At 42.7% G+C, this 16363-nt stretch overlaps 1 protein-coding gene across 4 annotated transcripts in view; it reads right to left on the reverse strand.

Moving 5' to 3' along the window:
• The window catches only part of robo1 (roundabout, axon guidance receptor, homolog 1 (Drosophila)), a 289424-nt gene that overhangs the window by 198414 nt on the left and 74647 nt on the right, over positions 1-16363 (reverse strand). Inside the window, exon 1 of one of the 4 annotated variants that reach the window (XM_058634723.1) lies at positions 5897-6607. The exons of the other annotated variants lie outside the window; for them this stretch is intronic. Coding sequence (XP_058490706.1) covers positions 5897-6044 — 148 coding nt within the window. The 5' untranslated portion in view covers positions 6045-6607. Of the gene's footprint in view, positions 1-5896; positions 6608-16363 lie in introns of those variants that run through there. 4 annotated transcript variants of the gene reach the window in all.

The following is a 16363-nucleotide window of genomic DNA, read 5'->3' on the forward strand; positions in this document are numbered from 1 at the left end:
AGATAATTCACAATAACTGCGTCGGCTAAAATGATATTTACAGTGTTGTGTTGCTACAGGAGGAGGTCTCATCAATTCAGGCCAAACCTTACCGTAATGTAGACAAAAGCACACTTTTTATCACTTTACCCACAAAACCCCAGAAATGTAACATAGGGCTCACATTTGTCTTATCTTTTATTTACCTTTCTAACAGAAACAGGCAGCATCCGTGGAAAATCTCTGCAATAACTGGTGCTTTTGATTGAGTTAGCTGATGAGCAGCCAGTCATAGCTCTGTGGCCTCTATTAGCAGCGCAACGCAAAGTAAATCATCTGTAAATCCCATAATCTGGCTCATCCATCACACTGATGAAGGCGGTGTCAGCGAGGAGAAGAAGAACCCAAACCACAGTGAACGATGCGAAGCTGGTGGTCTGCTGCTCCACACAGGGGACTTACGAGTTCAAGTTGTGCCAAGGCCCGTTTTTATGTTTGAGTTCTGTAAACTTACTGAGAGATGAATTATGGACGTCAGGTTGTTATTAGCTTGCAACAACATGACTAAACCCACCCCTGATGAGTCCTTTTAATAAGACCAACTACCTGTTGGACGTAGACGGAGAGCATGTGAGAAGCAGGGCACGAAGTTGCATGAATGTTGTGAAAAGACGTGAGTAATGGCGCTTTTCCATTGTACAGTTCTAGCACGACTTGGCTCGACTACTCGTTTTTTCTTGCTTTTCCATCAGTGATAGTACCTGGTACTTTTTTTTTAGTAACCGATCTGACGAGGTTCCAAGCAAACTGAGCTGATACTAAAATGTCAACAGACTGCCGGCCACTGATTGGTCAGAGAGTGTCGTCACTGGAAGAGTCATGAGCGCGACGTCCGACACAAGAATCAAAGCGAACTGTAGATCAGTTAAAAAGACTTAAAACTCCCTTCATATAACAAAGGAAATGTCTAAAATCTCAATATTTAACAGAGGAGTCTGGTGTATTTACCGACAGCACTGCTGAAAGCTGGCGATCGTGAGCCGAAACACGACCACGTTCAGTGGTATTTCCGTTCAGTGACTGTACAGGAAGTACTGAACGATTCTGTAAACAAATCTTCTTACTCAACTGATTCTAATGATTCAGTTACACTGAACACAACAGCTTTACAAGTCACTAGATCATGTGTTTGTTTCGTGTTAGCCATGCTTCGACGACCCCGCCCACGTTGAGGAGGAACTATGGACGTCAAGTTTGTATACATAAAACATAAAAACAGATATCGGTTACATTTAAACTCTAAACAAATGATGAAGCTCAGCAGCTCCAAACCGCTTTCTGTGTCTGTGAGTGTAACAGTGTTTAGATCCTGTTTGGCCAGGTCGCACCCTGCACACAGGAAGTGATTCAATTAATGTCAAGGCCGACAGAGAATGCTTGTTGTCCCCGCCCACCTCTGCGCTGTTGCTGCATATTCACAAACGCTCCCTCAGTCAGCTCTGATAGTTTTGCTTGACAGAGTCTGTTTTCAGATGGACGCAACACATCATTTTACACAAACAGAAGCATAACATAAGAAGATTACATACTACAGCTTTAACCACAAGGCCTAAGTCACATCTTATGGAGATGAACAACCGACAACAATCAGTCCGCCAGCTGTCAGTCATCAAAGAAACTACAAGTTTCTAAAAAGTACAACTAAAAAACAACCTCTTCCACTTAGTTTCTGGTTGCTGTGATGTAAAAAAAACACAGTTCCCAGTAAAATCCTCCATTCCTGTGGTGGAAATAGGCCTTAATGTAGTAAATATCACTAATGTGGTGACATTATCACTCAGATCCACAGGCTGCTCTCGCTCCCTCATGCGTATCACGACATTCTTTGTCAGCTGCCAAATGGAATTTTTTGTGCACACGCTGCAGAAGCAGAGATAAACTTTAACATTTTATCCTTTTTTTAGAGAATTTACAACAGATGCATATTATATATATATGTATACATATATATATATATATATATATATATTCCATTGTAAGTCGCTTTGGATAAAAGTGTCTGCTAAATGACATGTAATGTACTGTAATATGTATATTTATATGTATATATATATATATATGTATATATGTATATATATATATATATATATACATACATATATGTATTCTGGATGAGGTGGCGAGATTAGAAAACACAAATATGACACGGTGACAAAAGAAAGGTTGAAGGTATTCATGACACGGTGTTGTGATGCCTTCCAAACAAAAAAAAAGAGTAAAAGGTTCATTTTAAGTGCGTCGGGGAATTCAGTATACGCTGAAAATAAATGTGTTTGCTGTAAGAGTGCCGCGTAAAGTACAAGGTCAAAGGTCACAGCGATAACGTGCAGCTGTTACTGAAACGTAGCACAGACATGGACCAATATTCCCACTAATAATTTCCACACCCACGGCAGCGAAATCTTGTGTTTGTGCTGGAAATAGATTCCTTGGATTTCAAAAGTATAAAGTTTGGAGCCATCAGTTGATATACTGTCGGTATAAAAGCGGTTTATTGCAGCATTAAATAACAAGGGTAAAAACAACCTCATGGCTAAAGTTGCACTCTCGCTGATAAATGTGTTGGTTTGGCCTGAGATGGAGGGCAGTGACCCCCGGAGCTCCTAACCACGCCGCGGATTTACGGCGTCTGCAGTAAAAAAGTGTACAAGTTATCAATAAAGTTGATTGACAGCGGTGTGGTGGAGAGAGAGCACACAGCCGCTCTGTATTAAGGACTTTATGACGTCGCACGCACTCGCTGTATGTAACAAAACTCCAGCTGCACAAAGTAAACGCTCCACAACAGTGTCCTCTATTTATTTTTATTTATTTATTTATTTATTTATTTATTTATTTATTTATTTATTTTTTATCACCGAGCCACTTTTATAGCTGGAAGTTATATCACCAGTTACATTTATATACACACACGAGAAGGATAAACTGGGTTTGTTTTAGTGTGCAACCAGTCCTTTTCAATCGTGGCATTTCCAGCTAATATATTTAGTAGATTCAAACAATTACGTCTAAAAATCTGAAAGAAAAGCTCCGACTTGTCCTTGAATCATCACTTTTGAGCAAACTCAAAGGGTGAAGAAGGTCTAATGCTTCAGACTGCGGCACAAACCTCTCCACAGTGACTGTTTCCTGCATGAATCTTTAATGAAACATTATCAAGAACGCATTTTCGGCGCGGCAAACCCGATGCAAGCGACGCCGGCGGGCATCGCTGGACCGACAGCTCAACCCGTTTAAACACATTATCATTATTTGGCGTAAGAAAGGGGCAGAGTTTGCATTTGACATAATTACCACGTACAGGTTGTTGTGTTGATCTGTGGTTTGTACAAACTATTTTTAGAACCTTTGAGCAACAGGACAGGAGTTCATTTTCTTCAGCTTGTGCTTGTTTTGTTCTGAATATAATGTGCTGCTTCTAACTTGTGTGTTTTGTCAGCAAACAGCTCATGTTCACAGCCATAAAGACACAGAAAATATCAATGAAAGATACAATAAAGGTATGGCTATTAGGGCTGAACTATTATTTGATTCAAATATTATCTTTGTTTCTCACACATCTGCACAAATATTACGTAAAAATGACCGTTCCCTGCGATATCGCAATCGCAATTCCTGTCAAAAATAATCGCAATTAGATATTTATTCAAAATAGTTCAACGCTAATGGCTACATTTCCACGGATTTACCCAGAATCTGCATTTCGGGAGTTTTAAAATGCTATTTTTAGGTTCCAAAGTTTGGGAAAATGAGGACATCATAGCGCCACCTCTTGGTCTTGGATTCCCTGTCACTATTATCGTCACCACTTCTTCTTTAGCAGTTTGTACACGTGTGCTTTATGTGCACGCGCCTTGTCTTCTTCTCTGTTTTATGGCGCACTTCTACAGTAGCATTACAGCGCCACACACAGGCCTGGCATGCAAACTGCAGCAGATGGAGATTTTTTTTTTTTGGAGTGAAAACATTTATTTAAGACAATGCTGTGTTTACCGAAAAAACCTTTTGAGAATGAAAACGATAAAAAAATTGTGAAAGTAAAGTAAAAAAAGAGAGAAAAACAAAAAAAAACATACATGACAGATTATGAAAGACAATCCAGATTTATAATCTGATAACTCACAGCACTGACAAGCACCAATCAGGAGGTGAGAGTAGTTTTTCATCAGTTTTTGCTTTGAGTTTTCAAATTAATAAAGAAACGGCAGCATTTTCTTTTATTGTCATATGGACGACAGGTGTATCGGGCTGAGAATGTATGCATTTCTAAAGAAAACTGGAGCAGTGTGGATGGATGTGCCTCTGTTTTAGCCTCAAATAAAACACCTACATTTCCCCCCACTTCACCTCTCACTGAACCTCATCTGTGAGCTGTGTTGATTTAATGAAACGAGAGGAAAATCTAGGATCTGAGGCCACAATCGCACTTTACAGCGCTGGCGACTGCATCGTCAAATATAACCTGCGAAACTCTGCGGCTCCCGAAAGCCGCTGCCATGACAGATATCACTTTTCCTGCAGACGTCCCGCTCTGGGTCGACTTCGGTGCCCCTTCCATCCCATTTCAGTCATTTAATCTTGGAGGAGTATCGAGATTGTGATCTCCCGTTGACCCCCCGTGCGGGGTGGAAGGACATCAGAGGACACGCTTCTCGCCTCTTCATCACTCAACGTCGAGCAGCACTGGCTTGCCAAACAATCCCATTAGCCACCAGCAGAAGCCCGGGGCGAGCCGGCAAACAACGTCCTGAATGAACCGCAGCTCTGCGCTCGTTTCGACGTCCGTGCACTCATGTGTCAGCATACATAATGAAGTCGCTCAAAAGCTTCACTCAGCTTTTACTCGGAGGAAATAGGCAGCCATCATCGCCCCGGAGTAGCTTTTTACAACTCAACGCTGATCAATTAGTGACTGTGAGGGAGAGTCTGCGAGAGTGAGGGCGATGGAGAGAGAGGGAGAGATTGGTAGAGGAAAACTGAAGAGAGAAGAGCACGGGAGAGTGGGGTGATAATAAACTACGGATTGCTCCACACAGCAAATCCGGCGGCAGAGGAGCACATATTGATATCTCCGAGAGATGACAACACATGCCAAGGTCGCTGGCCCTCACACGCGGAATCGTCAGAATCTACACCTCGATACCGACACGCAGGAGAATAATCGATATCTGATACCAAAGATTACAACAGACAATAACAAGTTTCTTGGTGAGGTTGTTTTGTTGGCGGTTGGTTGGTAGTTTTCTCTGCCACGAGACTGAAACGGCAACTGGAGTCTGACGATTCCCAGCTCCATAAGTCTCGGGAATAATACTTGACACCAGAATTTCAATCTCAATAAACATTACCAGGAAAGCGCTAGACACTCGACACCACAGGAGTGCAGAATAGAACAATATCAATAATAAGGAGTTGCATTGAATGTGTGTTTCTTGTCTCTTTGCTTTCTGGTGACTTTGCACCATATCTGCAGAGAAGGGGAGGTCTAATCGTCGGCTGTCACGAAACCCGTAAACCACAAAAAACAAGAAAACACTCATCACTCAATACCACCGACACAGTTTTTAAGTGTCTGATGTCGTGCCAAAAAACTTTGCACCATTATTTTCATTGCTGATCAAAGAGAGATTGGTAAAGTATCCGTCAAAACTTTGTTTCGTCAACTTTTCTCAACTTCAACGTAGAATTTTAAGAGAATACCGTTTTAATACACTGATAATTGAAAGAAAGAAAGATCAATTAGTTTCCCAGAGGTGTTTTTGCAGCTCATCAAGGAACTGCGAGTGAAAAGAGGGAAGAAAAGGAAAGAAGGGAGAGGAAGTTGAGTGCATGGCACACAGGAGGAGGAGTTACTCACGGCCTCTGTCACCTTTCCACCTCCAGCTTCCCCTGTACTTCCCCGAGCCGTTCCCCGGCGCACACGCTCCGCTCAGCACCTCCACCAGCACCACGACCACCAGCAGGGGCATCCGCCCGCCGGCCATGCCTGCCCGTGAAGCTTGCATCTGGGCTACGGCAGGGAGTCGAGGGCCGCGGGGAGCGTGGTCATATCTCACTCATACACGGCTGCGAGGGGGGAGGGAATCCAAAACAAAAACAAGCGCTCCTCAGCTTCACACTGAAGCTCCAGAGGGAGGAGGTCAAACACTCTGATGCTGAGACGCGGAGAGATCAGGGATCCTGCTGAAGATGACAGCTTCACACAAAGACTGTAAATCCAGTGCTGGTCCACAGGGGAAGTAAGTCAGGACTCCTGCAGCCTGAATACCCGTCTTCTTTTGGAGTTGTGGAGATATTCAACATCACGCTGAGCTCAGACGTAACAGCTCCCAGGAGCAGCAGCAGCACAGTCGAGGAACTGTTTCACATCTTGCAGAGCAGCAGTTGTCCAGGTGACACATCACTGATCCAGCAGCAGCAGCAGCAGCAACAGCAGCAGCAGCCAACTCTTTTTCACCTGCACCAGGCAGGGATGGAGTGAGTGTGTCTTTCCTCCTCCTCCCCCTCTCTCTTGCTCCCTCTCCTCATCCAGCTCACATGAAGCAGTGTTGATATCAAAAAATAGGAAATAAATCACAGAGATCATTCACAACAGAGCAGCCTTGACTTTGTCAACTGAGCATCTGAGAGCGAGAGGGAAGGAGGGAGGGAGAGTGTGAGGGAGGGAGAGAGAGTACATCAAGGAAGTGAGGGAAGGCAGGAGGGAGGGCGATATGGAGGAGAGAGGCTGAGTGTGTGTGTGTGTGTGTGTGTGAACAGCAATCTCTAAAGTGCAAGGGCTGTTGCACTTTTACACGACCAACGTTTGTGAGTGTATTTCCATCGCAGAGAAGCGATCACAGTTACAACCTCTACTCCTGTGTGTGTGTGTGTGTGTTTCATACACACACACGTGTATAATACAGTGTGTGTGTGTGTGGTGAGGACATCTTATCTGGTCCTTTGAAAAGACATTTTGAGGGCTCAGCCTCGGTGTTAGGCTTCGGTTGACAATTAAGTTCATGTCAGGGTCAAGCATTTACGGCTAAGGTCAGGGTAATGCATTGAGTGTCCTCGCTAGGACTGCTGTGTAAGAATGTGTGTGTGTGTGTTTGTGCAGGATTGCTGTCATCTAACGCCCCCCCCCCCCCACATTTAAAAACAAACACAAACCTTTGTGCCCAACTAAGCACCTGTGCAGACAAGCACGCAAACCAGTTTGAGTGAGTTCTCGCTGTGACAGTAAATCTGCGACAGACTCAAAAGAAATCTCCCGACACGAACGACCCAGCGCATGACGTCAGGCTTATGAAAACACTCGCACTCTTAATAACTGTTTTTGAGTCGTGTTGAGTCCTGGGATCTAAGTGTGATGAAACCTGATATTGTGTTATTATAGTTGAATGTTTTCGCTGTGAGTTGGTGGATGGGATGGCACAACATTCGCAATCAGTATATCATAAAGGTCCGCGACTGGTCAAAATCACTGGATTGTGGGTCGGAAAAAAGGTAAAAATGTAACTTCACTATCACATCAATACATTTGTAAACACAGGATGATGGAAGGCTACACTGATGCAGATCCTTGTTTATGCCAGCAAAGGTCCTAAGGAGGTAACAAATACAAGTTCACACACACACACACTCATCACCAAAAAATATTTTTGTAAAAAGAAAAAAAGAAAAGAAAAAGAAACAAGCTCAGCAAGTCTGGGTTTAGAGTTACACCGCTCGTTTCCTGCTCCCGTCAGAAGGCAGGTGAGCGCAGGTTAATGTGGGGAAACTGGAGGCGTCAGCAGCAGCAGCAGCTCCGCCCCCCTCCCCTCCCCTTCCCACCACTGCTCCCGCCCCCCCCTCCCTCCCTCCATGTTCGTCTCAAATGCCCTTCATTATTGCTGTGCAAAACCATTACCAAGTGTATACTGCTCCACAAACGACATCATAATGTCACCCGGGTAAATGAGAAGTGACAGAGTGTGAGGTCAGAGTGAGAGTGAAGCTCCCTGTTTGCTGAATGCTTTATGTCTCAGTCTATTTTTAAATAGTCCACATGTATGAAATAATAATAGTATGCAAGTATATATCTCTCTTCACACACATTGGCCACTTTATTAGGTACACAGGACACACAATAAAGAGGCAGGAGTGACACACAGTGTGGCCTTTCACTGTCGCAGACAACTGCTCAGCATTTCCAGGCATCTGTAGTTAGATATGCATTGGTTGGTTGGAAAGTCCAGTAGGTAGGTAGGTTTTTGTGGGTTGGTTGGCTGGTTGGTATTGGTTGGGTGGTTGGTTGGAAGGTAGGTTAGTACAGTAGGTTGGTTGGTTGGCAGTTGGTTGGTTGGCTGGTTGGTATTGGTTGGGTGGTTGGTTGGTATGTAGGTGTGGATTGGTTAGTTTGTTGGTTGGTTGGTATTTGTTGGTTTGTATGTAGGTATGGATTGGTTAGTTTGTTGGTTGGTATGTAGGTGTGAATTGGTTAGTTTGTTAGTTGGGTGGTTGGTTGGAAGGTATGTTGGTACAGTAGGTTGGTTGGTTGGTTGGGTGATTGGTTGGAAGGTAGGTTGGTTGGTTGGTTGGTTGGAAGGTAGGAAGGTAGGTAGGTAGGTGTTGGTTATTTGGTTGGTTTGTTGGTTGGTTGGAAGGTATTGGTTGGTTGGTATGTAGGTGTGGATTGGTTAGTTTGTTGGTTGGTTGGTATTTATTGGTTGGTATGTAGGTATGGATTGGTTAGTTGGTTGGTTGGAAAGTATTGGTTGGTTGGTATGTCGGTGTGGATTGGTCACTTGGTTGGTTGGTATGTAGGTGTGGATTGGTTATTTGGTTGGTTGGTTGGTAGGTATTGGTTGGTAGGTAGCTGTTGGTTTGTTGCTTGGTAGGTATTGATTGGTTGGTTGGTTGTTTGTTAGGTATTGGTCGGTATGTAAGTGTTGGTAGGTGGGTAGGGAGGTAGTCGGTTACTTAATTGTTGTACTAAAATGAGGGTCTGCATCAGTGTAGCCTTCCATCATTGCTTGCTTGACCTCACACTCCTTTACATTAAGAGCAATTTTTCGCCAGAAGTTCTCCCTCTTAAAAAAAATTAAATACATACTGTATATAAGGTGAGGTGATTGGCAATAATGAAATAATGACCTTATTTATTCTAAAAGTCTAGACAATGTCTTACAAAAGCACCATACTTAACAGTTGTGTAATCCTGATGTAATGGCCCAGAGGGACCATGTTCCTGCAGGTTTTATTAATCATGATACACAAACGGCTGATGGACGTCTGATTAAAAACAGCTCTGTTATAATTAGGCCTGTGGAATAATTACCACAGCAGAGAGAACAGGCCACTTCAGACCCTCGGGATGTCAATCCAACACTCCTACCTGCGAAATGTCACGGCTAATGCCAGTGGCTCAGGGACTCTGACGGCGAAATACAAATTGCATGTGGGAAGATGGAATGCTGTGGCGAAGGCAGCATTCGTAAACTGTCAACATGCAGCCCAGCGCGTTTGTTCTTAAAGCGACGTGTGCACCTTTTGTCGAGAACTAAATATTTGCTTCGTGTTTTCACGCAGCAAAAGACACCACAGGTGGTCAAGATTGGGGGAAAAAAAATGCACAAATACCATTCCTGGTCGCACCACTGATGCAGAATACCTGCACTAATAACAGATTAGCATCTGTCTCAGCACAGTTATTTTGCTCAGAGCAACACGGCACTCTGATGACACTATAACTGATATTTTTAATTGATTTCAAGCTCAGCTGTGCATTAAAAAAGATGTCATTTCCTTTTTCTGATTTATTATTCAACTTGCTCCCATTCAGTCATTCCTCAGCAAATGTTGCTTCTAATACGCCATGTATCCGCTGCATTATTCATTTAGGAAGGTCGTTATATATTCATCACACTCCTGCAATATATGCATGAGAATATTATTTAACAAACTTCAGTACACGGTTATTATGTAACGCAGCCGCGTGGCTGCTGCACTGAAACATTTAAGCAGATCACAAGTTAATGACATTCATAGATTAGTTCACCTCACTGACTGGCTGTTGCCGGCTCACCGTAAAAGAACTGCATGCATTTTTCAAACTCAAGTCACCTGACCTGAAATGTCACTTCAGCTGATGGTGCTCACCCAGATCTCCACATGGAACCACGTTTATTTCTAATTCCAAATGTAAAATCACACTTTTCTTTCCCAAATTGTATGAAATTGAATTCCTTAAAGTTGGAACTAACACGCCCCAAACCGGCAACAGTCCCCGCCTTTGGTTTCTGACCCAGAAATAATAGAAGAAGTTAATTGAATGCTAGAGAGACAAAGGATGATAACAACAAGCTGTCAGCTGAGGTTGTTTTGGACTGTGAGGTCAATAGGTCAACCAGAAAACACCGAATATAGAAGGACTTACACACACTCCATTCCATAAATTATACCATAGACTTTATCTGAAAATGTAATGTAGCCTTCTAGATTGTCCGTTTGACGTCAACCAGGAAGCAAGACTGTATTGAATAGCCACCAGGGGGCGACTTCACTGGTTGCAGAAAGAACTCAGTTTGAAAGGAAGTCTATGGGGAAAATATTTCCAAGAGATGAATTACAACTTCATTTTATGCTATATATGTTATATAATATGTTTTGCAAACTTAAAAAAATGAAAATAAAAATGTCAGAATTCTGAGGGAAAAAGGCCTGACTTCTGACTTTTAAATTTTTTAGATTTTAATTAAAAACGACTCAATCTCAGAAGTGTTCTTTTTTAATTTGGCGCTAATCCTCTTCCGTAGTTTGGGGAAACTTTGGGAATCACTGGCTTAAAGAACTTAATTTGAATGGAACTCACTTGATTTATAACACCATTCAATTTCATTTGCAAAAACTGGTGTCCACTTGGTTAATACTTGGACAAAGACAGTCGTCCAGTAGCTGCAGCCATAGCTCGACTTAACTGTGCTTTGAATCTCTGACGGCAGATTTGTTTATCTCTGTTTATCCACTGCAGGTTCTGAACATCATCACACACACACACACACACACACACACGTCCACCACTTGTTTGTGTCACCAACAGATATGAGCCGTCTGTCTAATTGTACACTGATTGCGAAAAATGATTCATATACGCCGCTCTGCACAGAGCCTGGACAATATTTTGACACACACACACACCAAAAACAGCAGTGTGGCGATGAAAGTGAGTTTCAAAATGAGAAGCAGAGCAGCCGGCCCTCCAGGCTAAACCACTGCAACACACTCTCAGAGAATCTCAGAGTACATTCAGGACAGCAAAGCGAAAACAGAGAAAGAAAACACGATCAAAACCACGCCCTTTACGGGGCCGCTCCATGTGCCACTCATTCGCTGCCTTCGATCGTCAAACCACGGCTTCACCTCCAGGAGTGAGCAGAAAAATAAAATGTCAAAATGCTCAGAATGATCTTGTCAACAATAAGTTGCGTTTGTTTTGTTACGCGAGTGGTGCTTTGAACAAGCGTCACGAGGAAGGAGGTAAACAAGGGAACTCTGACAATGATACCGATCTAGCATTACTCGGCTCAACTCTACTCAGTTTTCTTTTGCTTTTCCCTTAGTGATAGTACCTGGTGCTTTTTTTGGTACCTGCTCTGGCCAGGATCCAAGCGAGCTGAGCTGATAGTAAAATGCTGGTTGGGTGGTAGGTGTTGATTGGTTGGTTGGTTGGTATTGGTCAGTAGGTAAAGTAGTTGTTATTTGGTAGGTTGGTAGGTGTTGGTTGGTTCGTAGGTAGGTAGGTAGGAAGGTAGGTAGGAAGGTAGGTATTGGTTGGTAGGCAGGTAGGTAGGTAGGTAGGTGTCAGTTGGTTGGTAGCTAGATAGGTAGGGAGGTAGGTATTGGTTGGTAAGCATGTAGGTAGGGAGGTAGGTATTGGTCAGTTGGTTGGTAGCTAGATAGGTAGGTAGGTAGGTATTGGTTGGTAGGCAGGTAGGTAGGTAGGTAGGTAGGTAGGTATTGGTCAGTTGGTAGCTAGATAGGTAGGTAGGTAGGTAGGTAGGTAGGAAGGTAGGTATTGGTTGGTAGGCAGGTAGGTAGGTAGGTAGGTATTGGTCAGTTGGTTGGTAGCTAGATAGGTAGGTAGGTAGGCAGGTAGGTAGGTAGGTATTGGTTGGTACGCAGGCTGTCGGCAACTGATTGGTAAGAGATTGACGTCAGTCATGAGCACAACCTCTGAGACAAGAATCGAACCCGCCATTTAAAAAAAATAAAAACGCAATAGCGTTACAGACAGCAAACATAGCCGCTGTCCGCAAACATACACCGCAGTCCGTCTATAAGGTGCAGACGCTTCTGTGCTTGGTGGCTGAGGAGAGGATCCAGAAAGACCCGGCAGGGAGGTACGACGGAGAAATGGAACACGGCGTGACTGATACCAAACCGCGTAGTGCTAGAACTGTATTATGTAAAGCGGTTTCTCTGATTTCAAGCTTCTTAAACGTGAATATGTTCTGGTTTCTTTGCTCCTCTATGACAATAAAACTGAAAATGATTTGAGGACGTCATCACTATGAGGTTTGGGGTGATTTTGCCACCATTTTCTGCAAATCAACGATCAACCCAATAGTCATCGCACATGTAGCACTGAACGACTCCATTCCTTTTCTATTTTGTGTGTCTGTCCTCTGTGTCATCATGATGGTTATGAAGCTAACATTCTGGCCCCCACTGTTCTGCCAATGTGAAGTGACAGCAGGGTTGATGGGCAGCACAGAGACACTCAGCGGGGAGGAATGGGCGAAGGACTGGACAATGTTGGTGCACAGCTTGGAGCACAGCAGAGGTTTGGTTTTTTTTTTTGGGGGGGGGGGACAGGCAAGGAGGCTCTACCACTCGGAAGAAAAAGAACACAAATGGATGACCCCTGGGAAGACGAACGACAATAAAATCCCACTTTTGAAAGTTTTAAAAGTAGAGTGTGTCGCACTGTAAGTGGATTTATTGGCAGTGATTGAAAAAAACTACCAATAATAATGTTATTATTTTGAATGGAGACGCAGGTCAGTGAGCACGGCACAAACAAGAGTGACACAGTTTTTCTGTGTCACACCACGATGAACATAACGCATGTTCTCTGACCAAAGAAGGAGGTCAAACTGGAGGTTCTTGAATGTAAAACCTTCATAAAGTATTAAGTAACCAGAAAATGACTTTGGTAGAAGTTTTTTATAATAAAACTTAAGGAAAAGTCTTAAAGTATATGACATGTACTGTACTTATGTATCAAAAGTAATTTTTTGATATAAAATGTACTTAAGTTTTAGAAGTAAAAGGTAGCTCAGTGGTAGGGCGAGTTGTCTTTCAACTGGAAGTTTGTGGGTTCAATTCCTGGCTCTGCTAGTCTACATATGTCCTTGAGTAAGACACTTAACCCCATGTTGCAGCGTGTGGATGGGTATGAAAGATGTGTAATAATGTGTCTTATTGCACAGAAAACCCTTGATCTTCAGTTCTTCAGGTTTAACACAATGAATGAATGAATGAATGAATGGCAGAGGCATAACCACAAAAGCACTGTCGTTAAAAAGGAAAATATTACTTCTTATAGGCTTTTATAAGTCATTTATGGAAGGGTCATGCTTTATGGAAGCCGTTATTTTGTGCTACCATGTTTCTACTACACTAAATAAGAGAAATTAGTGTTGACATACTTTTTTTTTTAGTGTGTAAAGGTTTGATCTTACACAGCGGACGTTTAAGAGTGGATTCTTCTTGTTGATTCATGCAGGTTGAACCTTCAATAGGCCACATTTAATCTCCTGTCACAGGTGCTTGATCGGTCGATTTTATCTTTTACAATGAGGCAGAGTGCGGCGCTGGTGACCTGTCCAGAGTGTCCCGCGACCCTCATGTGGACGATAAAGCGGTAGATGAATGAAAGACAGAGTGCGTGTTCTTCTTCTCGTTCTCCCTGGACCGTCTTTGAATTAGCAGTCACAGCACGCCACATGTTCTCCTCCAGGATATCTGCTCGTCAGGTTTTAAATTGATCTCATAATTTGGTCCAATAGCAGCTCCTACTGTAAAAGTATGAGAGTGAGCACAGTAAATCTGAGTGTGCAATAATTTACTGCATGTTATTTTCAGTGCATTGGATTAGAAGTTTAATTATAGCGTTGTGGGGGGAGGACAGATGGAGCATAAATTAGCCATCAGGACTTTGGTCGAACACTGAAACTGTTGTGACGGATTTCCTTTTTTCTTTTTCTTTTTTTTTCAACCGTCACACCAGAGATTGAAGTGATTCATATTTCATTGTTGTCTGCGCCTCAAGGATGCACAGAGAAAAATCAGGATTCGTCCACGTTTGTAGGCGGGGCAAGAGAATTACCGCGTGCCACACACCACACTGACATCTAATCTATATGCTGTAAATACAGTTTGACATCTTTAGCACTGGCACCGCTGTGTGTGCAGGCTCTATGGAGTAACACTGTGTTTGTATTTGGAAATCCTTACGAGTGCTGCACCGCTCTTTCTATTTTTAGTTCACTTTCATATAATTCTCACTTGAGTCAACACAGATTTTGTTGCATCTTTACATAAACTTTGTGGAATAAAAACTGCTGAGCCTGCACCAAATAGATATCAAAAAAAATATCGAATCAAAAAAGAATAGGCGGATAACGGATCAAATAAAGATAGATAATTAAAGGAAATAGCAATTTTAAGTATTTTTAGCTCATTGGATTTGACCTTCAGCTGAATTCTAACTCATCATTTCCACAATGAACCCTGAATTCAGCCTGTGTTGCCAAGGTTTTGCAACCAGAGAACAGGCTTCTCAACAAGAACAATTTGTTTTTCCTTTGTTGGGATATTACTTTGGGAATTCCGCTTTTAACTTTTTCCCAGAACACACCACTGTTTCTAAATTAATTATGTTCAGCATATACCGACACTGATCAACAAGGATCACACCCACTGCTCCATGCATGGTCCAGGTTATGATGCTCCACTCAATCAACAACACTGTCCCTCCCACAGCACACACGCCCTTCAATGTCACTTTCCAATCAATGTGAAGTCACAGGAGGAACCCGGGCTGAAGGTTAATGTGTGCAGAGTGAAACCCAGGTGATCACTTACAAAGAAGAGCAAATCAATCCACTGCAGCTATAAATATTCACTTTGAAACGGAAACTAGATTTAAGTTGAATTCAAATATCTGCCTTTCTATGTTAAGCGTCTTCAGAGAACATAAATATTTGGCAGTATGAAAGAAAAATGTGATTAAAGTTGATTTGAATTTCTGGCTCCAGAGCTGCAGGACCCAGAACTGACTCTAACACTTAAGTATTATTAGGAATTAACGCTGCAGTTATCATCTACATTACTCCAATTATGTCTCATTATTGTCACTATAACATCCAGTCTGGCAGTTCTGATATGCTGCAAAGCACTGATATTAGCATCTGCTCCTTTATGGAGATAAACGTGGCTAAAAAAAAAACGTTTTTCCCTCCACGTCCCCTAAAAATCCCGCTGTCATTCCCTGTAATGGCTGTTGTCAGCGCTGTGGCCTCGCAGTGAGAATCCGGGTTGCAGCACATATCGCACAACACACACACACACACACACACACACGCAGTGATTTACAGCTGCTGCTGCTGCAGGGCCATCTGGACTATAACCACACTCCTGAACACTCGGCATTAGCCTTGACAACACCCTATTCCTTTTTCTGCCCCCTGTTTCTCTGCCAGTATCTGCTGTGAGGTCCTTTTGATTCTCTCACATGAGATGATTGAAGGAGGATTGTAAGAGATGAACTTTAATGGTATAGATTCATATATTTATGGATGCGGATACATGTATGTGACGACATTAACTAATCTTAAAAATTGTGTGTAAGATTGATATAATGAAAGTTAATGAGGTGACGCGTCTCTGCTGGACTGTTAGGTTGTTAAGTTCGGACATTAAAATCTCCGCAGAGTAACACCCAGTGGCAGCTGGAGATGATGTTTGGAGCGGGTGTCATGTGTAAAAGTCACAGTCTTGTCAGATGTGCTGTAACGCTGTATCACCACTAGAATGCGCCAAAGCAGCCATCGAGTGCATCACACCTACAGTATGTGTGTGCACAGGGACGCACACACTTTTTAAACACATGACAAAGTCTCTGACAAGAGCAAACATGTGTATAATACAACAGATCCGTCTATTTGACTGCATTATCTGTGAGATACTGACATGATGCTGTTACATGCTGCAACTGATATTATTCTGAATGAATGTATGAATCACATTTCCAAAATCACAGTTGTCTGTCTGTATACTAATAACACGTTAAATACCT

The sequence above is a fragment of the Solea solea genome, chromosome 7, assembly GCF_958295425.1.
Source record: "Solea solea chromosome 7, fSolSol10.1, whole genome shotgun sequence".
NCBI classification, from domain to species: domain Eukaryota; kingdom Metazoa; phylum Chordata; class Actinopteri; order Pleuronectiformes; family Soleidae; genus Solea; species Solea solea.